Source organism: Leiobunum rupestre, chromosome 1, assembly GCF_980474605.1.
Source record: "Leiobunum rupestre chromosome 1, qqLeiRupe1.1.hap1, whole genome shotgun sequence".
Lineage (NCBI taxonomy): Eukaryota > Metazoa > Arthropoda > Arachnida > Opiliones > Sclerosomatidae > Leiobunum > Leiobunum rupestre.
The window spans coordinates 22,849,147-22,872,436 of NC_143384.1; the positions used below are offsets into that span (position 1 = coordinate 22,849,147).

Genomic DNA, 23,290 nt, shown 5'->3' on the forward strand with positions numbered 1-23,290 from the left:
CTGTCAACACGATCCTTTTTAACTCAAGTTAAGGTGAGTTAGCTAAAAATATTTATTTTTAGCCATATAAATTTACAAAATATAGAAGGCGCTACCACCTAATTATAAAGAAGAATTTCGTACAGTCTTATCAGAACTGGGAGCCTATTCTGTAAATATTCGAAATCGAATTTTCGATCGAAAACTAGATTTCGAACTTCGAGATCTCGACGTATGGTATTCGGTAAAGATTTCGAATAAGCATAAATCAATGCAAATTGTCGAAGTCGATCTCGACATGGTATTTGGTATCGAGATCGAATTCCATTCGATTTTTTACAGAATCGCCCCCCAGGTCCCGCGTAACCATGACAACTGAAATCGTAATTGTAATTTTAGCAGTATTCAATGGCCAACACCGCCAACGCAAATTACGCCAGGGTCAAAGATTGTTGCGGGAAAAACATAAAAAGCAACCCAATGACAAGGATATGCAACTCTATATAAATTATAATCACACTGGAGTTTCTTACTATTTATTTTTTAATAAACGCTTCAATTAAACATCTTCAAAAAATCGCCAAGAATTAATATTTAAGAGAACCAGGACCTGAAAGTTACTGTTTATATAGTTGCAATGCTGGAAACTTTTCACCTGCACGGTATGCAACAAGACAATTGTAATATAATTTTATTAAAAAATAATATTGACACCGATCAAAAGTCTCAAATAGGACCTTTATTGGAAACCTATTTGGATCCAATTGGATTCGACACCTATTCAACTCCTATTGAAAAAACCCATAGGAAATCAATTTGCCCCTGGTAGGACACTGATTTGGGAGTAAAGTTTCAAGAAAATTCAATAGGACCTATTGGTACAAAATACGTTTTCTATAGGATTCCTACTGTTTTTTCCATAAGGGAAGGGTTTCCTTTTAACCAAGTAGTTTTTTTTTTACATATTTAAGCTTAGCAAAAACACGACAGGTGAAAAGTTTTAATTATTTCAACAAGCAGTACCTTGCAGGTCATGACTCTCGGAAATACTACTTCTTGGCGAATTCCTTGAAGATGTTTTATTTAAGCGCCTACTACATTTAAGTATTACCATAAGTCTATAATATTGTTCCATAAGTTTGTAACTAAGAGCTAGTAACGGAGGGACGTCATCACAAGAAAATCTCCCCGCTGTCAAAGGCTATGTGTGACGCTTTAGCAAGCGGACGCAAAACGCTGACGAAGCCCGTAATGCAGTCTGTCTTGTGAATAGCTTTCAGTAAAACTTTTGCATGTGAAGAATAGGAAGTTTTACACTTATGTAACAATACTATACACTTATGGTATTATATTATACAGGGTGTCCACAAAAATAAGGACCAGGGCGAATATCTCCCAAACAGTTTTAGGTACGAATTTGAAATTTTTAGGTCGCATAGTGTGTAGGGGGAAACCATCTTTGAGAATTTCGATGACCTTGAACCATGTCTTCAAGGTATTCCAAAAACTATCTTGAAAACCGTAAGTGTTAGAAAGTTGGTTCCAATAAGAAAAGTGTTCCCCGTCACGTTTTAGGTCTAAGTAGCGTAGACCCAATCGGATTCGACCAATAGGAAGTCGAGAACAATTTACCAAAATTACAAAGGTCGTAAAACGGAAAATTGCAGGAAAGCGCTAATAACTCCAAAACAAGTCGTGTTACATTATCGAAATTTCCTAGACAATGACAATCTCATCATGGTGGGGAATTTTAATATTCGGAAATTGTACGACCTTGAACCATGTCTTCAAGGTCACACTAAAATTATCTAGATAACTATTCGAGGGGTCGGACATTTGTACAAAATCCCGTACACTTCAGAAGAAATCTCCGACGAAATCGCGAAATCCCTGACGAAATCGCAAAATCTCTGACCAAATTTCAAAATCTATGACGAAATCGCGAAATCTCTGACGAAATCGCGAAATGTTTGACGAAATCGCAAAATCTTTGACGAAATCACAAAATCTCTGACCAAATTTCAAAACCTCTGACGAAATCGCGAAATCTTTGACGAAATCGCAAAATCTCTGACCAAATTTCAAAATCTCTGACGAAATCGCGAAATTTTTGACGAAATCGCAAAATCTTATGAAATCGCGAAATCTCTAATAAAATCGCGAAATCTCTGACGAAATCGCGAAATCTCAGACAAAATCGCAAAATCTCTGACGAAATCGCTAAATCTCTGATGAAATCGCGAAATCTCCGACGAAATCGCGAAATCTCCAACGAATTCGCGAAATCTCCGACGAAATCGCGAAATCTTTGACGAAATCGTGAAATATTTGACGAAATCGCGTAATCTTTGACGAAATCGCGAAATCACAGAGATTTCGAAATCCCGTACGCTTTTTTTTGGAATGTCCGACCCCTCGGAACTATTAGGTTTAGAGCAAATATTTCAAGAAAAAAGTTGTTCCTCGTCACATTATCATTAACTTTCTAATTGGCATCTCTGCTCTAAACCTAATGGTTCTCGAGATAATTTTAGTATGACCTTGAAGACATGGTTCAAGGTCATACAATTTTCCGAATATTAAAATTCCCCACCATGATGAGATTGTCATTGTCTAGCAAATTTCGATAATGTAACACGATTTGTTTTGGAGTTATTAGCGCTTTCTTGCAATTTTCCCTTTTACGACCTTTCTGATTTTGGTAAATTTTTTTCGACTTCTTATTGGACGAATCCGATTGGGTTTACGCTATTTAGACCTAAAACGTGACGGGGAACACTTTTCTAATTGGAACCAGCTTTCTAACACTTACGGTTCTCGAGATAGTTTTTGGATGACCTTGAAGACATGGTTCAAGGTCATCGACATTTTCAAAGAAGGTTTCCCCTTTCACACTATACGCGACCTAAAAATTTCAAATTCATACGTTAAACTGTTTTGGAGATATTCGCCCTGGTCCATATTTTTGTGGACACCCTGTAGTATATAATGTTCCAGTTACGGCTGGAAATATTAAAGTAACTACTCGATTTTCACCCAGAACTTTCAAACGCTGTAGTGGCCCTTTAATTTGTAATTCCAGAGCTCATGCGAAGGTGGCTCTAGCTTGGACGAATAATTACTGGCGTTGCAGCCAATTTTTATATAGAGTTGCATATCCTTACAACCGGATTGAGTTTCAGGCATATATATAATCATCAATAGACAGGTTAAGCCACCGCCCGAAAACGTGTAAGGGAACTTGTAGGATTGTAGACGTACCTTTATGTGTACAGCCTGCACCTTCTACAAGTTCCCTCTACACGTTTTCTGGACATTTTATGGTGCTAACTTAGCTTCTCCAATGCCACGGGATCCAATAAAAACAAATGACCTAGAACTGTCAAATATTTAAAAAAAAACCGCCTTTTTAATCCCGATAAGTAAATGCTTCAAACTTAATAAGTAAATAAAAACCAATCGGTTATCTTTATACTTTATCAAATACTAAACAAATGTTTCCAAAAATGAATTTCATTAAGATTTTCATTCATTAAAGAAAACCCTACAAAATTAAACCTACGCATCCGAGATAACAGAATTTTCATTATAGACCTAAAATTAGAGCATAAAAAAGGCCGAACGACATTATTACTGGGTGAGAAATATCAATGACGAAATAATTAAGCGTTGGTAACCTTGATAAACTAATAAACCCAAACTGAAAATAGAAAATACCGAATAAGTAATTAACTTTTGAAAATACGTTATTACGAAACGAATCCTAAGAACTGTGACGGTAATAAGACAAGAATTCAAGTTCAAAATAACCCGACAAAAATTTACTTTCGGAATTAAGGCCTAGCCCCAAAAATTAATGGAGTATAAAATTTTCCCGCTCGAAAATGAAAAAAAAATTACGATGTTTCATGCCTAATAATGAGCTAAATCGAGTTTCCTACAATTATTTTGACGACTTTGGGGACAACCCGAGTATGAAATTTATTATCAACATGTGAAATTAAATGGCGAGTACTCGGAAAGAAGTACCTCAATAACAAGTGTTTTTTTTTATTAAAAAGGGCAAAACCTTTAGCGCGACCTCTGGGATCTAATCACCCGCGTAGCGTGTATAAAAGTAAGAATTTCTTCATCTACGCGAATAATCTAACTCAAAGTGCGGGATAAATTATTGCTTTGAATTTCGGCAAAGCTCAAAGAAATTGGAGATAAATCTGGTTTTAATTTAATGTACGGACTACGGAGATCTTTTCATTTGGGGAAAAACAGGACGACTGACATGAAGCTACAAACACTTACTCTCGTTTCGGTATTACTGACCGTTCTAGCCGGTGAGTTTTTATAAGATCGACGCCAAAAATACTTTATTTTAATATTTCCAAGTTTCAGGAGTTCACGGGGGACCTAAATCGAAACGCAGCGTCGTAGGTTTGGCCAAAATGACCAGAGCTGTAACTGGAATACATCCCAAAAATTTCCTTCTCTATGGAAACTGGTGTGGTCCTGGCGGCGCAGGACCCGCGGTTGACCCAGTTGACGAGTAAGTGCTTATTGTTCTATTGCAAACATCATTATTTATCTTGCCATGTTTTTTTCCGCACTCTATTTTAACCCGTTTTTATTCCAGATGCTGTAGATCCCACGACCACTGCTATCAGCATATAAGCGAAAGTGAAATTTGTATGTCCTCAACGAGCGTGTACTTGGTCCGTTACGACTGGACTTTGTCCCATAAAGGGGCGGCAGTTTGTAGTAAGTAAAATTACTGTCTATAATTGAAGACTAACCTTAGTTATTAAATATTACATAATCGTTTTGTAAATAAGCATTGTATATTACCACTTAATAATTTGGGCCTAAATATTTTCTAGCAAAAGGAAACAATTTGATTATCATACTATATAAATGAATTTTAATATCTTGCTTATTAAATAAATTTATCCCTGATAATGCGATACTATTATAAATTGAACATTCTAAAACATATGGCCTTCTTTCTAGAAAAATCAAACATTCCTTGTGCTCTAGCATCCTGCGAGTGTGACCGAATATTCACAACATGCGTGGCAGAAAACCTTGACCATTATCACCCAGCTAATAGAATAACTCGACTACTAGACAGTATTTTACCATGAATAAAAATGTTTTAAAACCTTAAATTTGTGGTGTTTTATAATTTCTTATTATATTCAATTTCCCAAAAGCAAGATTAATAACAAAAATATTAAAATATCTAAATATTCTTTATTCACAAAAAAGGATAAACTTTGGAAATATTAAATATATTTTAAATAAGTACTATAATAATCTTAAAAAAACAAACGTGTAATTTGTACAAACTTTGTACATGTATATTACATTATATACAATTTGTCCCTGATAAAAAAGGTAAATTTTCTCACACACTTTTGATATTTTGAATAATGAGACTAGGTTATTTAAACTATGTTTTGGTAAATGTTTACACCCTGACGCCGTGAACTCTGAACCTGTACAAACAGGTATATTCATTGTTTCCATGATTGCTATTGACTCTCAGTTCTATTATAGAAAATTCCCCAGGATCAGGATCCTAGAATAAATAGTTTTGCTTTGAAAATTTTGTTAAGTATGAAATTAACTTGAGAAACAGGTCATTCCGAGTTATTACTCAAAGTTACAGAAGGTTATGTGTGAAGTCAAGTAAATCTACAATGGTACTTACCGCCACAATGAAATACTGCAAGGATTCGTTGTTGTCTTGGTAATGGAAGCTGCCCAAAAGTTTTCCTTCAAAGTCATCCTCACGTTGTAAGCCCTTAAAAAGGTAAGTGTACCCATTTTTCAAATTATCAAAAGTTAAATAATGGATCTACAGCTATAGTTAAAATTTATCTTTGTACTAAAATTATAAAACTTTAATTAAATCTTGAAACTTTTTCCACCCAGAATTAAGGTCCCAATTTTTCCCTGTTTATTAAAATCCTTTTAATTTATGTATTTCCAAACTTTGGGTTATTATTATAAAAAAATTAACCTTATTACAGGTTACATCATTGCGTAAGTTGGCCAAAAGTAATTACTAATAATGCATGGCATTAAGTTAAATTGATGTCATACCCAATAAGATAAACAACTAGGCTAATACTCAAGGCACCAGTTAGTAAGCGACATTTAATATAACCTGGCTACCGGTAATAATGGCATTAAGTGTCAGGGAAGTGACAAGCTCTTCATACCTAGACAGTAGCGTAGCTAGCATGGGTGGCACCCTGTGCGGATGGATATCATGGTGTGCTACTTATCAAAATATGCAAATTTTATTTTTCGAATTTTTCTGGTTAGTGTAAATTTTTATTTTTTCCACTGTCAGGTGTCACCCCCAAAACGGGTGGCACCCAGAGCGCCTCCCCCCATGCTACGCTATTGTTCCTTAGGTATTATTAAAAGCAACAAAAGTGTGCCAGAATATTATACTTTCCACGAAGGGGGGGGGGGGGGGGTGGTAAAGAATACGTTTTTAAAATGTTCACCACTCCAGCGCCACAAAATGGGACGTTTGATAAATTACCCTATAGACCAAAGAGAACGCCGCCTGCAGTGGCGTAGCTAGGGTCTCCGCCCCCCCCCCACGGAACTCTTTTGAAGGCCCCCTATAATCAGTGACGATAATAAGGAACAAGTAGAGACACCCCGTGTTTATTCACACCACTGGCCACCTGTTGAAAGCAATGCAAGTCACTAGATGACTAAGCACTAGGGCCGAAGGTAGTGCCTTGGGTATTAGCCTAGCTGATTATTATTAAATTAGCCATCTGGTTGGCTTTGTAGTCAATGTTGTTTAGACTAGCTTTCAATAAATAAGAGGTGCAAATTTAAGGCTGTTACACTATTTGGTCTTGTCACTTTTGGTATTATTACTGTAAACATCAACAGATTTTATGGGAAGTGGAATCCAAAAGAACTTGGGGAAAACCCCTTTAAACAGTGAGCAGATAACTTTCCACTCAATGCAAGAGTCATTCTAATTTGCCAGTTTCAATAACAATACCACCATCTATTGGTTTAAAAGGTTTGCACTGATTCACTGAATAAGGCTGATCTTTCTTAAAAATAGCCTTGCACAAAAGTACATCATGGTCAATTGTGATAAAATAAAAGTGAGTTTAAAACTATCGAAGTTGTCTTATCTTGTGGTATTTGAAAATACGTTTACATTATTGACACTGGCGAATTGCCACGAGATCAGAGCACAATTTTAATACCATGTGAAAGTGGTAATTACTTCATCACTCTAAGCACCCTACACACTTTAATAGAGATATTTCACGTCGTCTGCTTTCCCTAGCTTTGGCAGTGTAATGGTCGCCATTTTGAGGGGGTTTCTCAATATGAAAAAGCATTGGTGAAATATCTCTATACAACTTCTTGCACATGTTAGCTATGATAAAATTAGGGTAATGACATGGTCCAAAGTCCATGAAAAATGTCTGTTCATTCTAAATATTACCCAGTAAATATTTAATATGCCAAAGATGGGGAACTGCCACACTTTGTGAATTCTATTTCTACACTTTTTAAAAGAAAAAACAAAACAATTTAGGGATGCACAGATATATCGGCCTATTTTTACAATATCGGCATTTCTCGAAAAACATTTAAAAATAGGAAAATTCTCGATGAACTAGCTAATGATAATATTTTATTTGATCGACCGCGCCATGTACGTCAGACTTCAGAAGCTAGATCATACCTTTTTTAGACAGGGGTTACGAGTGTAAACAAACTAAACAACAATATTCGATTTGTGGTACAAAATATCATATGAATCACTTAAAATGAAAAGAAACATTCAGATACGCCCTTGAAACCTTTTTTCCACGAAAAATTAGAATAAAATTCTTTGACAATGCACTGAACTGTCTTTTACAATGATTTTATCATATACACTACTGTTATGATAGATAACTTTGTTAATATCAGCCACGAATAGCCGATATATCAGCTGTACCCATAACGGTGCATCCCTAAAAACAATATTAATATTCCTACTTACATAAACTGAAAAATCTTTGGGAGCACTATCGATACTTCCAGTTGGAGACACGAATTTATGAATATGCTCCAGAGTGAATGCAGTGGGTCGAATTTTGGCTGCCAACTGAATCACCAAGTATCCGTGTGTCCCCTTAAAAGCCCAACACTGTCCTGGATGAACCTCCGGCTGTCAAAAACAAACCAAAACCTTTAAAAACCAATCAAAGCACCAATCAAGTAAGGATATACCTGTATAACAGTCCTTGGTGAATTTGAAGTGTACCAAAATGGTATACCAAACAAACGATACTGGGTACTTCCGGTATGATAAGTTTCGGCGCATCTGGTGCTGATCACGCTACCACCTGACGATTCCAGGGCAAAATCAACTTGGCCAATCTTATCAGCGTCGTAGACAAACAGGGCATTTTTGATAATTTCATGAACTTCATCAGCGCTTGTGCATTTATCACTACCATTTTGCCTCACTGCGTTAATAATAGATGCCGATTTGTGACTTTCATTGTATTTAATTTCTGCCAGTAATTTGTTAATTGTGTCTACAACGTTGATTTTAGATTCTTCTTTGACAGTTTTGGCAATAGTTCCTCCAAGTTCATTGCTAAGATACGAGTCAATTTGCTTCACACGCAATTTTAAGTCATTCTGGTTGGTAAAAAGAGCACTAAGTGATTCCCGTAGCTTCCCAAAATTATCCGCACCACCAGAAGCATTAAAAACTTCCATAAGCAAAGTTACAAAATGCTGATCAGCTTGTTGCGAGTAAAATGTAGCGTTTTTGCAGCAATTTCGTTGTGTTGCAATTTCTCTGTTCAATATGTCCAATTTCGCCTCCAAGTTTGTCAGTTTAGTTTTCAAATACAAGAAATCATTTTCTGCAACGCTAAAAGTGGCAGCGTTAGAGTCTTTCTCCTCCATTTTGGCTATTGTGGCTTTGACACTGACTAGTTCCTCTGACAAAAACTAAGAACGAATACGTAGATGTTTTTCACAAATTTAAAAGCGCTGCAATGCTGAAAAAACAGACAACTTAAACGTGCTCTAGTAATCAAATTACTTTGAACTGAGATTGTAGAACTTCCACTTGGTGGTTCTGATTACTCGTAGAGATTAAAGTTTGTTTTTGTAGATCCATCAACTAATAAAATAAATTTAAGTTTTAGCACTTTTGGATTTATATTTAAGCTTGGAATTTTTACAATTTTCTGGAAGTGGTCATTCCTTTGAGTTTCAAATTTGTCTGAAATGCTTTTGGATTCCTGCGATACCAATTCTTTAAGTAGTGCATTCAGCTTAACCAAATCTAGTTGCGCTTCGGGAACTTTAATATTTATATCCTGCTGGTAGACTGACGAGTGGGAAGAATCGGATTGAACACCAACAAACCAGAATGTCCACCCTTTGAACTATTTGGGAAAGATTTATGTAAGATTGGCAACTAATATTAAACTAGTCTTGCAACAAGGTTTAGTCAAAAAATATATTTACCATAGACCTACTCCAATCAGATAAAAGAACGAAGTAGGAATATGCAGTTGTGATTACTGACGATGGAATTACGGAAACCTTAGATAGAGCTGAGCGTTCGTCAGACTCTGAACAATGAAAAATATTTAAAAAATTACACAGATAAAAGTGAATTTAAATAAGCTTGATAATAATTAAGAGATTATACTACAAGAATAAAATATTATTCCATAAGTATGACCCTCGAGCTTATATTTTTGCACAGCCCTACTAATCACAGAGTGATAAAGAAATGTAACCTTCTTGCTACTATAGTATCTTGGGTAAGTTTCAGTAAGAAGTTTACATAACAATACTTTTTGAAGAATATTATCGACTTAGGATTATGCTAAACCAAAAATTAATATATTAATAATATGCTAGCTAGGCTAATACCTTAAAGCCATGAACTGGTGCTTAAAAGCAAATTAGCAGTACCGAACGACTTTGAAATTAAATTTACCTCCTTGTGACCACAAAAATAAAAGCAACAACAGAGGCAACAACAGCAAAATCTTCTTTCTTCTCAATCTAAATATTAAAAATTAATGACAAACTCTGTATTAAAGCCTAAAAAAACTTACCGTAACAGCAACCAAGTATCAAAGATCAAAATCCTGCTAATAACCGTGTAGATTACACTCCACATAGCCATCCAGATCTTTGTACAGGCATTTAAAACGCCCCCTAGTTGTAATTAAGAAACAAACGTCACATGGAAATTACTCATAAAAAGGCTTAAGCACTTACAGAAGCAAGTATAATACGTGAGAGTAAAAAGTTTGGAGAAAAAACTATTTCGAGTGTAGCTTTGAGTCCGTTTAAAATCATCTACGTAAAATTGAAATTGTAAAGCTTTTGATACTACACATTATGACTGTCTAAGGGAGAATGACAACAACTTACTTTGACTGGGAATATTTTGTTCCCAATTCATTGAATTTTTATAGAACATTGGTGTACTAGTTTGCATATCACTTTGGGTAAAATGTGAACTTCCTACAAAAGTATAATTGTGTTAATTTCAAAAATTAAGTCATTGTATTATACGATAATACTAAATTACCATAAAGAAGGAAAGATGTTTCTTCATCGCTACTGAAATCCCCGCCGTTTTTAGAATGAATTTTTGTTCTAGACATATTTGGACTGTTGTTGTCTCGACTGGGGGTTATGCGACTGTTATAGCTGCGACTAAATTTAGAAGTTGTGATTAAGTTTCAGAATTCCAAGCTTTTTCGAAATATTAAACATTTAGAGTCACCTTTCAGAATAGGTGTATCCAGTTTTAGGCCTTTCACTGTTTTAATGATTAAAATCAAACATAATTAGATTAATTAATAAAGTTAATAGTATTGCACAAGGTTAAATAAATCTTGGAAAGGGCTATCTCCAAAACTCAGTTCAGAGCAAAAAATTTTAATAAGCAACTTTATATCAATAATGATTAATAATTTCATTCCATTAAGTAATTTATTTTATTATTATGGAAATTTTATATTTGATTATTTGTAAATATCAACTAAAAACTAATAGATAAAGAGAAGAAATTATCCTTGTCTATTTAAAATTCATATAAAATTTTTGATTAAACCCAGACTTGATTTTTCATCTTTGACTGGGGTCAAGATAAATGTCAAGGATCTTCCGAATAGTCATGCATTTAATAACTAATTTAAGTTAAGAAAATATTAAGCAGAAGATTTATCTACACAAAATAAAATCTATAAACATTTACAAAAATTAAACAACTTACTCAAAACCTTCATCAAGATATCCACTAGAATAATCACTCGAACCTAAACTTTGTTCCAGTTTTCGGACTTCCAACACTAACTTCTTGTTACCTAAAAGCAAATCGGCGGCTGCATTGGACTCTGATAACGAATTCAAGTTGTACGTATTTATCAGAGTTTTTAAATTAACGTCTCCATTTTTGATAATACTTTGATGGTTTTCAAACTCTTCTGTGGCACTTGTTGATTTTACAGTTTTTTTCATAAGTAAGTTTGTTGTTAATTCATTTGTGCTTATGTTTTTCAAAATTGAAGGACTATTTTTCAAAACTGGCGATAAATGGTTGTGATGGTAACTGTGATTGTGGTGGTGGTGATGCCTGTGAATTAATGAAGTGCTCATTTAGTGGTCAAAAATAGAAATGTCAGTAGGGGAGATATGGAGACGTTTGGTGGGAGGTTGGCCTAAAAATACTGCAAATGAATGAGTTCAAATATCAGCTTGGCAGTAGACAAATTTAGCTGATTATTCTGTCAATAGGTGGAAAGGGGGTACAAGCTGTATTTTAACAAGTACTGTCTGTCTCCATGGGGATGGGTATATATAGCACTTTGCAGCTCTGCCAAAAAATCTCAGAAAACAAAAAAATGCTTAGCGGGTACCCAATGCATACAAAGCCAATTTGAACTATTTGAATTTGAAAAAAAAATTGCACATAAAAAATATTTATCAGTTAATTATTTAAATGTTTTAAAAACTTAATTTTTAAAGGATTGATATTACTGAACAATTAAATATTTCTATAAAAATTTACGTAACTTATATTTTCTAGAATATTAACATGTATAAGATAAAAATTAACCCTACAATTACCCATTCAAAAACTGAAGATTTTAATCTAACTTCCTAAAATTCGCAGGAAATAATGCTCATGATTCACTCTAATATTAATTCTCAGTGAAATACATCCTCAAAGAAATATTGGCAAAGGGCCAAAGAATATATACTCTATGTACTTGTAAGATGCTAACGCTCCTAATTTATATTTAAGTGTCATTGTACCGTTGTAATTTAATGTATAGAAAAACCTAAGCAACGGTCATGGAAATTTGGTAACAAAGCAAAGCAAAATGACAAATCAAAAATATTTACCTATCTAAACCTTTCGAAGTTTCATCACTATCATTTAAGCGCAAAGCAGTACAGTTTATGCCATCACACCGGCTTCGTAAAACCATAGGACTAGTACTCCAGCTAATAGGAGAAATATCGAAACTTTGAAGTTTACTACTAAACCGAACTGTCTTTTTTGAAGACATAACAAAACGATAATTAACAAGGTTATTACAGTTAGCTATACCATTAATTACGGAAACAGAAGGCTTATTTAGATTAAATGTTATCAAACATTGATGATATTTTCTTATGCGTATAATTAAAACCAAATATGTTAATGTAGATAAAGATAATACAAAAAACAATATAACAGTTAATAAAATTTAAACATACGAATCTTCTACAACAGGCATGATACCAATAATTAGTGCAACTATTTTAAAGTATTCCTTAGTCCAAAAGTTAAAACCACCGCCCGGCCGTAGGGGGGCACCCAAGAGTAACCACTACGGCGAAGTTGCCAAGTCAGGGAAGACTCCAAAACATAGTCGTTTCACGAAAAAAGGTCACAAAGTATAAAAACGCGGCGTTTAATAACTCAATCAACCACTCTCAGAAACTAATCATAATACAACGTAATTTAATAGTTGAACAATTAAGGCACTTACGTAGCTAAATATAACTAATCATAATTTAAATCAACACAAGTTAGCAGTCCGATAACACGTAAAGAACGTTCAGTTACTCGGTATCACCAAGACCGAATTTGACGACGCAAAAAATAAAAGTGCTTCTCAACGTTTGTTTTACGATGACGTCACCAAGAAAGAATGGTGTTCCCAAACGCCCACTTCAAAATGAACGCTCTAGCTTTCCAACCAATCAAAGTAACGATAACCGTTTTGGCGGGAAAACTATATTAGCGATTCGAGATGCCTATTAGCATATGTAACATAATTTATGTTACATATGCTATTAGGCGTAATTCTATAAAATATTACCTAATGGAAAATCACTGAATTTTACAAAACTTTAAACAATTTAATCATAAATTATATGTTTATGCCAAAGGTTTATAAACTTGAAAATGGTAGAAACTTTTAGCACGGTAACGGTTTTTCGGGATAGTTTTGACTTTTTCGATTTTGTAAAATGTTTCCTTCATTTATCGTTGCAAATTAGAGTAATGTTTTTTAAATGTAAAAGTATTTTCTAAAAATAAAATTCCTTTAGACACGTTTTACCATTAGAATAACGACGTATTTATGCACAAAATGTGTGATTTTTTTTTTCAAGGTTTCGAACTGGTTTACTAATGTTCTGACAATGAGATAGGAAAATTTCGCGTGGGGTAGAAATAAGAACTTTTATTTTTGTATTGTTTCAACGTTTACCCAGCGTAATATCTCCCCCGCTGTGTTGCGTAAAAATAAAGTGTGCCAACAACTTTTGCAATAAAAAAACCAACTATTTGAAGGGGCCCCATAAATTGCGTCATATTAGGATGAAAAAGGATTAAAACCTCTGAAACCAAATTGGACTAAAAGCTTATCGATTTTTTATATTTTCGCGTTTTTATTTGATAAAGCAAAGAAAACAGATAAGAGGAATAGAAATTTCATCTCGGTGTATATTACATTTACTAACTTCCGGTTTTGTTAGATATTTTAAGCAAGGCCTATTGAAATACTACTAAACAGAAGTATGACTCGCAAATTTTATTGCTTTTAAACGTTCGAGATAGTTTTAACGCCTACAACAAGCCAGTTTCTATTCCTTCTCTGTAATTTCTTTGATAAAAGGACGCTCACGAACTTCTGTTACCATGACGACAATATGCGAAAAAGCTTTTAGCACCCCAAATTTGGGTGGAGCTCTTAATACTTGTAAAAAAATATCCTATGGTTCATCTTTTATTGACAATAGGCATGTTTGTAGCCATAACCTCATTTCAGGAAATTACAAGAAGGTTATTCATATTGATAGGCAAGCAGTCCTATTCTAAACAGTACTGTTAGGTGATTCAATGTAGGTATTTATGTATTTTATAGAGGCCAGATGGAAAACCAATTAAAACCTTACTTCACTATACTACACATTTTATATAAAAAATAATGAAGTTGAAAAGATTATCTAGTGTGGTAAAACTAAAATATGAAAAAATAACTTTAACGTGACAAACAAATCGTGAACATTTTACAAGCATAATTTAAATTTTTTATTAACTTGTAATGTATCGTGATAAATCAATGTTTCATTCATAGGGCTTAAAGCAAGTTTGGTCACGCCAAATTATTAATTTTCAGCTGCCTCTATTTCCCAGTTGTCATTTTCGTATTAATTTACCCATTGACCTAGATAAGCTAGCTTTGATATTTTACATTCCTGTAGTAAAATGTAACTAAAATTGTGTATTAAATAAAATCAGAAAAACGTAATAAACATCAAATGTAACTAAAATTTGTGGTTGTAATGTAGGGAGGTAAATTAATAATAAACCCAATAGCTACTGGGGATTATATTTCATCATTTTGATTATAATTTTGGTGTTAAAAAGTACACGAATATGTTTGGGAGGCGTTTTAGCAGATGGAAATTATAAAGAAACATCGAAAGGTTAATCACAGTACTAAGTCACCTGCTCAGTGACTTTTGACATGTCTTTTTTAACGCCGGAAAAACGTGTTTGTATAGAAGAATTTTTCCCCACGCACGCGAAAAGTTAAATGATTTATAAACGTAGGTTGTTCCTTACCTCTTATTTTGTGTATAGCTTACGCACTCCTTGGCTGAATTTATTATTAATTGGTCAATTATTTGACGTGAAGTTATTGTACCACGTTAAAGCGAAGGCCTAACGCTTTAATATAAATATTCGAAAATGACTTAAATTATGGTATTTAAGGGGATTATTCTAAGCGCTTTGAAAACTCGAAGTGTTAAGTTAACTTACAAACTAATCATTTACATTAAAGTTTTAATTATTCATAATCGGAAGCTAATAAAGCCGGCTTCAGTCAGCTATCAACCGGCGCCGAAAATTGAAGAAAAACTAGCGAAAAGCGATAAACGTTTTGTTTCATGTGGAACTATCGCCATCTATTAAAGAATTTAGTCACATTCTAAAACAAAATAGAAAAAAAATTTGACGATTTCTATCCCAAGTGAATCTATTTTCTTAATAAATTAGAAGTATTTATAAATTGTAATAAGTTAGTTAATAGATAAATAGTAATATTACCAAAAATAGTTGAAATGGGATTGTAAATTCAAAAATTTAAGAAGAGACTACCCTTTTTCTATTTTGGCCAAGGGCTAAGTAATCTTGCAACCTGCAAGCCATTTTAAGTTTTTAACCTATTTATAATTAACCTTAACAATTTACAAAATGAATGATTCAATGGGCGTTAGGCGTCCTGAACAATATTCACCAAAATCCAGCCCTAGAGGTTCACGATCACCATTAGTCCACCGACATGATACAACTACTGGAACTTTGCGTACAACCATATCCTTGGGTAAAACCCCAGCCATTGTTCATAGTGGACCATTCTACCTTATGAAGGAAGCTCCTGGTGAAAGTGAGCTTACAGGGGCTAAGAATTTAATAAGTTTCTACAACTTGGAACATGCTTACGGCAAGTTCTCAGGACGTAAAATGAAGGACCAACTTAGTGCTTTCCTTCCAAATTTACCTGGAAATATTGACACACCAGGCCACCAAGATAAAAGCTCTTTACGATCACTAATTGATAAACCCCCAATTTTAGGTAAAGAGCTTCAGATCCTAAATGGAAGTCAACTATCTGGGTTTAGGTTACATCCTGGACCAATTCCTGAACAATTTAGGCTAATGAGCCATCAACCTCAGAAGAACAAGAAGCACAAACATAAGAAACATAAACACAAATCAGGCGAAGCTCTATCAAGTGAACAACCCCAAGAAGCTGGTGGCAGTAACGAAGGAGGATCTACAGGGGGACACGAAAAGAAGGACCGCAAACGTAAAAGACATGATGATGAGAAGGAGCGAAAAAAGAAAAAGAAGGAAAAACGCAAGAAAAAACAGAAACACACACCTGAAAGTGGATCAGCTACCCCAAACCCCTCTTCAAGTACTGATGTCCGCAAAATTTAAATTTCTAACTTTTATACATATTTAATTGCATTTTCAAAATCTTTAAATTTCTCGCAAAAGGTTGTAAAGAATAAAACATTACCATTAATTTAAGTCTGTTCTTTATTCTTACTATCATCTATTGTATTTTGTTGCAATTCTTTGGGTACATTTTCATCTAATTCTTCTAATGTTATGTCCAGAGGTAGTAAATCTCCCCAGTTACTTTTACGAGCGCATCGGTACAAGTTACTAACAAATGAAAAAACACAAACTTTAATAAGTAGGGCTGTGTGAGTACTCGGTCTCGAGTCTGAGTCAGGTACTCGGGCGCAATACTCGAAAATTGTTTTCCTACGACTCAATCGGGTACCCGGGTCTTTTGCCGATGCTTAAAAATTAAAAGTGATAAATCCCTGATAAAAATAATAATAAAATTTGGTTTTGAGGATTTATGTAATTTTTTTATTACCAATTGGAAATTTCAAATTAGTCATATTCATTTAATAATTAGTTAAGTACATAATGAATAATTATTTAAAATATTTATTTCTGATTATAAATGGTTAGGATAAAATTTAGGACTCTAATAGAAAATTTGGACCTCGAAAAAGTTAAAATCCATTTCTTATCGACTTGAAGACTAGAATGAGTATTGCAAAATTGGACTAAGACTCGCGAGTCCCATTTTCCAAAACTCAGGACTCTAAACCTAAAAACAGGACTCGCACACCCCTAATAATAAATTGAATAAATTATCTAAAAGGCATATTTACCGTTCATTTTTCCTTTTCGTTAAAATGACTTCGTGCAGTTCACCATCAGAACAGCACATACGACAAATAACATGCCTCGCACGTGGCAAAACTTTAGATATTATTCGTGGCCATTGCTTATCTGCGTATAAATTAATACAATATTAAAATTCACAAAGTAAAAACAAACAAATACCATTTGTTCTTTTAGTTTTTTTCAAAACTACGTAGGAATAAACTTCACAGGTTGTGGGTTGTTCCTAAAAATTCAGTTATACGTTAATTTTCTTTTCACTGCTAATTTGAAAATAAAAATTTTACTTTTTGCTGCATTGACAAAGGTTGATAACGCACTTCAAATCCGCATGGAACTTGGCTTTTCTTTACAAATTTTGGGCAATCATGATCGTGGGGACACTGAAGGGATGGATAATCAAATACTATTTCCGAATATAAAATTAATAAATTATATTAAGTTTTACAGGTGCCACAACATGAACATCTTCATCAACATTAAGTTTTGATTTTTGTAATACATAATCCCTGGCTTCTAGAACAACAGAGAAGCCAGCCATAGTTCCTTTATCGATAATTACCTTAATGACAGTAATTAAATTTGATTATCAACAATTAAATAAACAAAAAAATAGAAATTACCATAGTATTTTGAGTTTTACTCCACAAATTCTCGATGACTTGAAGCCGCTCTTCCACCGTTGCCATTTCTAATAGAGCGTAGGAACATACAACTAGATCGTACTTTAACTAAAAGAAAACTTGATATAATCAGAAGAATGTTATCTTGTACGAGAAGTATCAATCTCACAATACTGCTAAACTTATTCACTCAAAACATGTACCATTGCAAGTTTCAGTGTTTGGGAAGAAAAAATAGTACAGGGTGAATTACATCATATACAGTGATTTCCTTAGATTATTACTAATAGCATATGTGGATAATAAACATAAGTATGACACTTCCTATTCAGCCAATGCAAATTTTTAATGATAGTCCGATTCGCCATTGACAACGTAAGCCATTACGTATAGACGGACTGACAACTCTCCGCAAACTGCTCATAGTATTTGGAGTAAGCCCAGAAAATCAGCAACAAGTCCGCCGGCAACCTTTTCGACGGACCAGCCAGGGCATATTGAAAATTGAAATGCTTTCACAAGTATAAATAACACTCACTTTAAGAAAATAATGATGAATTATTGAATCTGAAGATAAAAATAACTATTATAAACACTGGTTCCATTTCAGAAGTTAGTTTTCTTTCAAATTTCAAACCTAAACGAGTGAACGCTCGTATTTCGCGCCTTCAAACTAACCAACTATTTTGAAAACAGAAAGAGTATGAAGGGACGAGTTTCCTGTTCGGAAACTTCCTATTTCGCAATCACTCCACGACAGACTATCATTAACCAAATTCGTTCTGCGTTATACTTATGTTTATTATCCACTTATGATAATACTCAAGGCACCACAATAGTAAAAAAATTTATTTCACCCAATTCTATTTTTATATAGGCTCAAGTCAGCTAATGGCATTATTTCGGTAGGTCAGGCTATATTGAGTAGGAGTGTGTTGGCAAGCATATCATGCCATGTGAGCCAACATCTCCCTACCCTCACTATTACCGTTAACCTCTACAAGTTTTTGTAGATCAATACTACTCCATAAGAGTTACATTATAAACTTCTGATATAATTAGATAATTATTTAAAAGAAACGAACCACATTTGAAGCTGGTAAAAATTGACGGAAGAAAACACCCTTGAGAGCATTTTCATTTTCTTTGGGACCTTTTAGCATTAAGGAAGCAATAGTGTTCATATTATCAGAAGCATCTACGCAGAATATTTCCTTAATGGTGTCTTTCCATTTTTCTTTAGCGGCCCTAAATATAAACAGAAAAATGAAAATGTCCAAAAAAATAATATGACGTTAAACAACAAACCATAAGGTAGTTCCTACACCAGATCCAAAATCAAATAAAGTTTTGGGTTCAAATGACGAATCCGCTTTAATTATCTGTAAAATATATCTTTAATATTTCAGTTAGTTCCTTATGCTATATGAGATTTCTTTAATTAAGGAATACCACTGGAAACGCTCATTTAAAGATATCTCACATTTGTATTCCTTTGCTTGATAAATATATCAAAACTTTTCCTTATGTTATATTTTAACTGCAAAAAAAGTACCTCATCAAACACTTTATATGTTGCAGCATAATTTGCTGCAGCGCGTCCATAAAGGTACAAATAACCTTTGTAAGGGGTGTATCTATAAAAAAAAATTAATAAAACTAATATAATATTAATTGGTTTAAAGACGAAAATTCTTACTCAACAGGATTCCAATTGTAAACAAACTGCTTCAGTTTTAAATTAACTTTATTCTTTCGTTTCTGTATGGCTTTTTCTTTTCCTTCATCATTCAGCTGCCACAAATCAATAGGCCCCACTTTATGTTAATAAAAATTAGTACTTTTCAAATTGGCATTTGTGTTACTAAAATAATGAACCTTACATATATTTTCAAGCTCAGCTTCTATGTCTTTAGATTTATTTTCAATTTGTCCAGGAGTCCAAGCAGGGACTCTGTGTCGTAGAAAATTACAAAAAGTCTTGGCATCCTTATTCAACTGTGAACTTTCGTAATCTAATTCAAAATGATATATTGTTTATCATACACATTGAAGTTAAATTGAGTAGCTTACTTTTTAATAAATTTGTAGCAGTTTTCTTTATTTCATGGGGTAATGTGACCACCCCAACATCCCGAACACCAGGATGCTTTCTATGTTTTACTTCTTTACTTTCTATATCTTTTACAACAGATATGTCTAGCTCTAACTTTTTAACCAATACACTACAGTACCTAGAAATAATTTTCAAGTCAATTAGAGATTTTTGTGAATTTGAACCATTTAAGAAAAAAGATCTAGACAAATTTAGAAAACGCGTGGTCCCTGCCATTTTAAAAATAATGTCTGCTTAGAGCCTTTGAGCAAGGACCGTGTTTCGAACTACGGCCAGACGGCTGTCTCCATGCATGGAGCTTCTATTTATGGCTTTAATGCTCCATATTCTTTGCTCCATGCGTTTGTTCCGCGTGCGCTATGTTCGAACCATACAGCCGACTATGGGGTGATCCTAATTTTCTCACTTGCTCACTTTTCTCACTTTGCTCACTCATATAGAAATAAACAAGTGCGCCGAGAGGGGGCCTAGGAAATTCAGTGAGCAAAATCGAATTTTTCTCACTGGATTTTAAAATTGAAATATCATTTTAATGGGAAATTTGATTTTACTCACTGGGCTATGAGAGATAGCTACCTTACGGGGGAAGTGAGCAATATCGAATTTTTCTGACTGGATTTTAAAGACGATATATCATTTTAATCGGAAATTGGATTTTACTCACTGGGCTATGAGAGATAGCTACCTTACGGGGGAAGTGAGCAAAATCGAATTTTTCTGACTGGATTTTAAAGACGATATATCATTTTAATGGGAAATTGGATTTTACTCACTGGGCTATGAGAGATAGCTACCTTACGGGGGAAGTGAGCAAAATCGAATTTTTCTGACTGGATTTTAAAGACGATATATCATTTTAATGGGAAATTGGATTTTACTCACTGGGCTATGAGAGATAGCTACCTTACGGGGGAAGTGAGCAAAATCGAATTTTTCTGACTGGATTTTAAAGACGATATATCATTTTAATGGGAAATTGGATTTTACTCACTGGGCTATGAGAGATAGCTACCTTACGGGGGAAGTGAGCAAAATCGAATTTTTCTGACTGGATTTTAAAGTTGAAATATCATTTTAATGGGAAATTTGATTTTACTCACTGGGCTATGAGAGATAGCTACCTTACGGGGGAAGTGAGCAAAATCGAATTTTTCTGACTGGATTTTAAAGACGATATATCATTTTAATGGGAAATTGGATTTTACTCACTGGGCTATGAGAGATAGCTACCTTACGGGGGAAGTGAGCAAAATCGAATTTTTCTGACTGGATTTTAAAGACGATATATCATTTTAATGGGAAATTGGATTTTACTCACTGGGCTATGAGAGATAGCTACCTTACGGGGGAAGTGAGCAAAATCGAATTTTTCTGACTGGATTTTAAAGACGATATATCATTTTAATGGGAAATTGGATTTTACTCACTGGGCTATGAGAGATAGCTACCTTACGGGGGAAGTGAGCAAAATCGAATTTTTCTGACTGGATTTTAAAGTTGAAATATCATTTTAATGGGAAATTTGATTTTACTCACTGGGCTATGAGAGATAGCTACCTTACGGGGGAAGTGAGCAAAATCGAATTTTTCTGACTGGATTTTAAAGACGATATATCATTTTAATGGGAAATTGGATTTTACTCACTGGGCTATGAGAGATAGCTACCTTACGGGGGAAGTGAGCAAAATCGAATTTTTCTGACTGGATTTTAAAGACGATATATCATTTTAATGGGAAATTGGATTTTACTCACTGGGCTATGAGAGATAGCTACCTTACGGGGGAAGTGAGCAAAATCGAATTTTTCTGACTGGATTTTAAAGACGATATATCATTTTAATGGGAAATTGGATTTTACTCACTGGGCTATGAGAGATAGCTACCTTACGGGGGAAGTGAGAAAAATCGAATTTTTCTGACTGGATTTTAAAGACGATATATCATTTTAATGGGAAATTGGATTTTACTCACTGGGCTATGAGAGATAGCTACCTTACCGGGGAAGTGAGCAAAATCGAATTTTTCTCACTAATTAATAAAATTGAAATATCATTTCAATTTTACTCACTAGGATTTGTAAGTCAAAAAGTATCATTTAAGGATTAGGTATATGTTACTATTTATTTAGCAATTTAGCTACATATCAAATATTATTCTCTAGATGTTTGAAATGAAAATATATTGAAACCTTATTTCGTACCGTTTTCATAGTTAATACACATTTTGCATCGGTAGTATGTAGTCCCGTGGATTAAACAGCACAGATGCATGGCTTTTTTTTCCGAAGTATGCAATTTATTCTCCTTTCATCAGCAGCGTTAGATTTGCATATTTCAACTTCCAAATCACAAGTAGTGTGATTGGAGTTGACCTTTCTTTAGCCACCAACACGTTTGGCGCTCGGTCAAGCAGTATCGACTATATATTTGCGAATTTTGGATTTCTTTAATTTTAGCTTTTACATCGGCTTTGTCGAAATCTGTTAGTTCTTCAAATGTCTCTGACATTGGGTCTTCATTAAGACACATTTCTTCGTCAGAGAGGTGTGAGAGAACATATAATGTGACAGAGAGAAAGGGATCATAGTGGGAGTCTCGGAAAGATGCGATTATGCGAGAGAAAATTTAAGATTTTGCCTAAACCATATTTTTAGAAATGTTAAATTGTTCCTCGAACAAGCGAGTGCAACTACAATGGACAAAAAAGCGTATAGACAATTCATCAAAGATATTATTAAGTCGGAAACTGATGAAGAGTTTGAAAGACGCTACGAGGGTTTCAAACGTAACTGGTCGAAACCCTTTTCAGATTACGTGGACGCCAATCTAAAGAATGATTTGAAAAGAGGCGCGATTAGGGCAGTAACGAAACAGTTCGCATATTTTGAAGATACAGCAGAAACAAACAACATGAGTGAAAGCTGGAACCACCAGTTTCATATGTTAATTTTGAAGAAAGCTGCCTATGACGAAATCGTCATATCAACCTACTTCAGACAACCAAACATTTTGAAAGTGTTTAATCGGGGCTATAAGAATTTAGGGAACTACAATCTTAAACCACACCTATCAGGAGTTGAACTAATTTTAAAATTAAATCGTTTAGAAAATTTAAACGTAGAAGAATTTCTTTCAGAAAATCGAAAGACATATTTGAAAAAAGAAATATGTCAACAAACAACCAATGTGGTCAATTTTTTGGCGTCTCTTTGTCTCAACAACAAATCGCGTTAGCTTTGAACCGGTCTCTCAAGCATTTATTGTGACGAA

At 34.1% G+C, this 23,290-nt stretch overlaps 4 protein-coding genes across 9 annotated transcripts; 2 read left to right on the forward strand and 2 right to left on the reverse strand.

Annotated features, from left to right (window-relative positions):
- Positions 1–3,772: 3,772 nt before the first annotated feature.
- Positions 3,773–5,138, forward strand: LOC149961380 (phospholipase A2-like). Of its 2 annotated transcripts, none has more exons than XM_090176923.1 (4): positions 3,773–4,310; positions 4,363–4,519; positions 4,607–4,731; positions 4,981–5,138. In XM_090176923.1, the coding sequence occupies exons 1-4, from the start codon at positions 4,208–4,210 to the stop codon at positions 5,112–5,114; spliced, it is 519 nt and encodes a 172-aa protein (XP_090033049.1). In that variant the 5' UTR covers positions 3,773–4,207; the 3' UTR covers positions 5,115–5,138. The 2 variants fall into 2 exon arrangements, with proteins under 2 accessions (XP_090033049.1, XP_090033059.1); XM_090176933.1 differs by having other exon boundaries at positions 3,780–4,310; positions 4,369–4,519.
- An 86-nt stretch (positions 5,139–5,224) lies between these two features.
- On the reverse strand, positions 5,225–15,338 carry koi (Sad1 and UNC84 domain-containing protein klaroid). 5 transcript variants are annotated; one of them, XM_090176972.1, is made up of 17 exons: positions 12,769–13,028; positions 12,412–12,513; positions 11,469–11,638; positions 11,279–11,399; positions 10,787–10,822; positions 10,589–10,716; positions 10,429–10,521; positions 10,273–10,353; positions 10,107–10,209; positions 9,986–10,053; positions 9,505–9,611; positions 9,216–9,422; positions 9,074–9,154; positions 8,245–8,979; positions 8,015–8,182; positions 5,684–5,776; positions 5,225–5,551 (listed from the first exon to the last, which is right to left on the reverse strand). In XM_090176972.1, the coding sequence occupies exons 1-17, from the start codon at positions 12,786–12,788 to the stop codon at positions 5,441–5,443; spliced, it is 2,424 nt and encodes an 807-aa protein (XP_090033098.1). In that variant the 5' UTR covers positions 12,789–13,028; the 3' UTR covers positions 5,225–5,440. The 5 variants fall into 5 exon arrangements, with proteins under 5 accessions (XP_090033098.1, XP_090033088.1, XP_090033080.1 ...); XM_090176962.1 differs by lacking the exon at positions 12,769–13,028 and adding an exon at positions 15,131–15,338 and having other exon boundaries at positions 11,279–11,638; XM_090176954.1 differs by lacking the exon at positions 12,769–13,028 and adding an exon at positions 13,044–13,179 and having other exon boundaries at positions 11,279–11,638.
- A 172-nt stretch (positions 15,339–15,510) lies between these two features.
- MED19 (mediator complex subunit 19) lies at positions 15,511–16,606 on the forward strand. Its single transcript, XM_090177007.1, has 2 exons — positions 15,511–15,956; positions 16,146–16,606. Exons 1-2 carry the CDS (start codon positions 15,764–15,766, stop codon positions 16,511–16,513), a joined length of 561 nt encoding a protein of 186 aa, XP_090033133.1. The 5' UTR covers positions 15,511–15,763; the 3' UTR covers positions 16,514–16,606.
- Positions 16,584–20,375, reverse strand: LOC149961383 (ribosome assembly protein METTL17, mitochondrial). The gene is made up of 12 exons (XM_090176994.1): positions 19,978–20,375; positions 19,788–19,919; positions 19,604–19,721; positions 19,460–19,541; positions 19,213–19,286; positions 18,990–19,152; positions 17,905–18,012; positions 17,730–17,843; positions 17,569–17,664; positions 17,444–17,507; positions 17,269–17,389; positions 16,584–16,744 (listed from the first exon to the last, which is right to left on the reverse strand). Exons 1-12 carry the CDS (start codon positions 20,234–20,236, stop codon positions 16,603–16,605), a joined length of 1,473 nt encoding a protein of 490 aa, XP_090033120.1. The 5' UTR covers positions 20,237–20,375; the 3' UTR covers positions 16,584–16,602.
- Between the last annotated feature and the right edge of the window lie 2,915 nt (positions 20,376–23,290).

Bases quoted from the DNA above. Each gene is read 5' to 3' on its own strand.
- MED19 (XM_090177007.1), top strand. From the start codon at position 15,764: ATGAATGATTCAATGGGCGTTAGGCGTCCTGAACAATATTCACCAAAA. The intron at 15,957-16,145 runs GTGAGCTTACAG...CCCCAATTTTAG, and splicing joins GAAGGAAGCTCCTGGTGAAA to GTAAAGAGCTTCAGATCCTA.
- LOC149961383 (XM_090176994.1), bottom strand. From the start codon at position 20,236: ATGGCAGGGACCACGCGTTTTCTAAATTTGTCTAGATCTTTTTTCTTA. The intron at 19,542-19,603 runs GTAAGAATTTTC...TTTTTTTTATAG, and splicing joins TACAATTGGAATCCTGTTGA to ATACACCCCTTACAAAGGTT. The intron at 17,844-17,904 runs GTAATTTCTATT...ACTGTCATTAAG, and splicing joins GTAAAACTCAAAATACTATG to GTAATTATCGATAAAGGAAC.
- LOC149961380 (XM_090176923.1), top strand. From the start codon at position 4,208: ATGTACGGACTACGGAGATCTTTTCATTTGGGGAAAAACAGGACGACT. The intron at 4,311-4,362 runs GTGAGTTTTTAT...AATATTTCCAAG, and splicing joins ATTACTGACCGTTCTAGCCG to TTTCAGGAGTTCACGGGGGA. The intron at 4,520-4,606 runs GTAAGTGCTTAT...TTTTTATTCCAG, and splicing joins GCGGTTGACCCAGTTGACGA to ATGCTGTAGATCCCACGACC.
- koi (XM_090176945.1), bottom strand. From the start codon at position 12,788: ATGCCTGTTGTAGAAGATTC. The intron at 12,514-12,768 runs GTATGTTTAAAT...TTCTCCTATTAG, and splicing joins ATGCCTGTTGTAGAAGATTC to CTGGAGTACTAGTCCTATGG. The intron at 8,183-8,244 runs GTATATCCTTAC...TGTTTTTGACAG, and splicing joins CACCAAGGACTGTTATACAG to CCGGAGGTTCATCCAGGACA.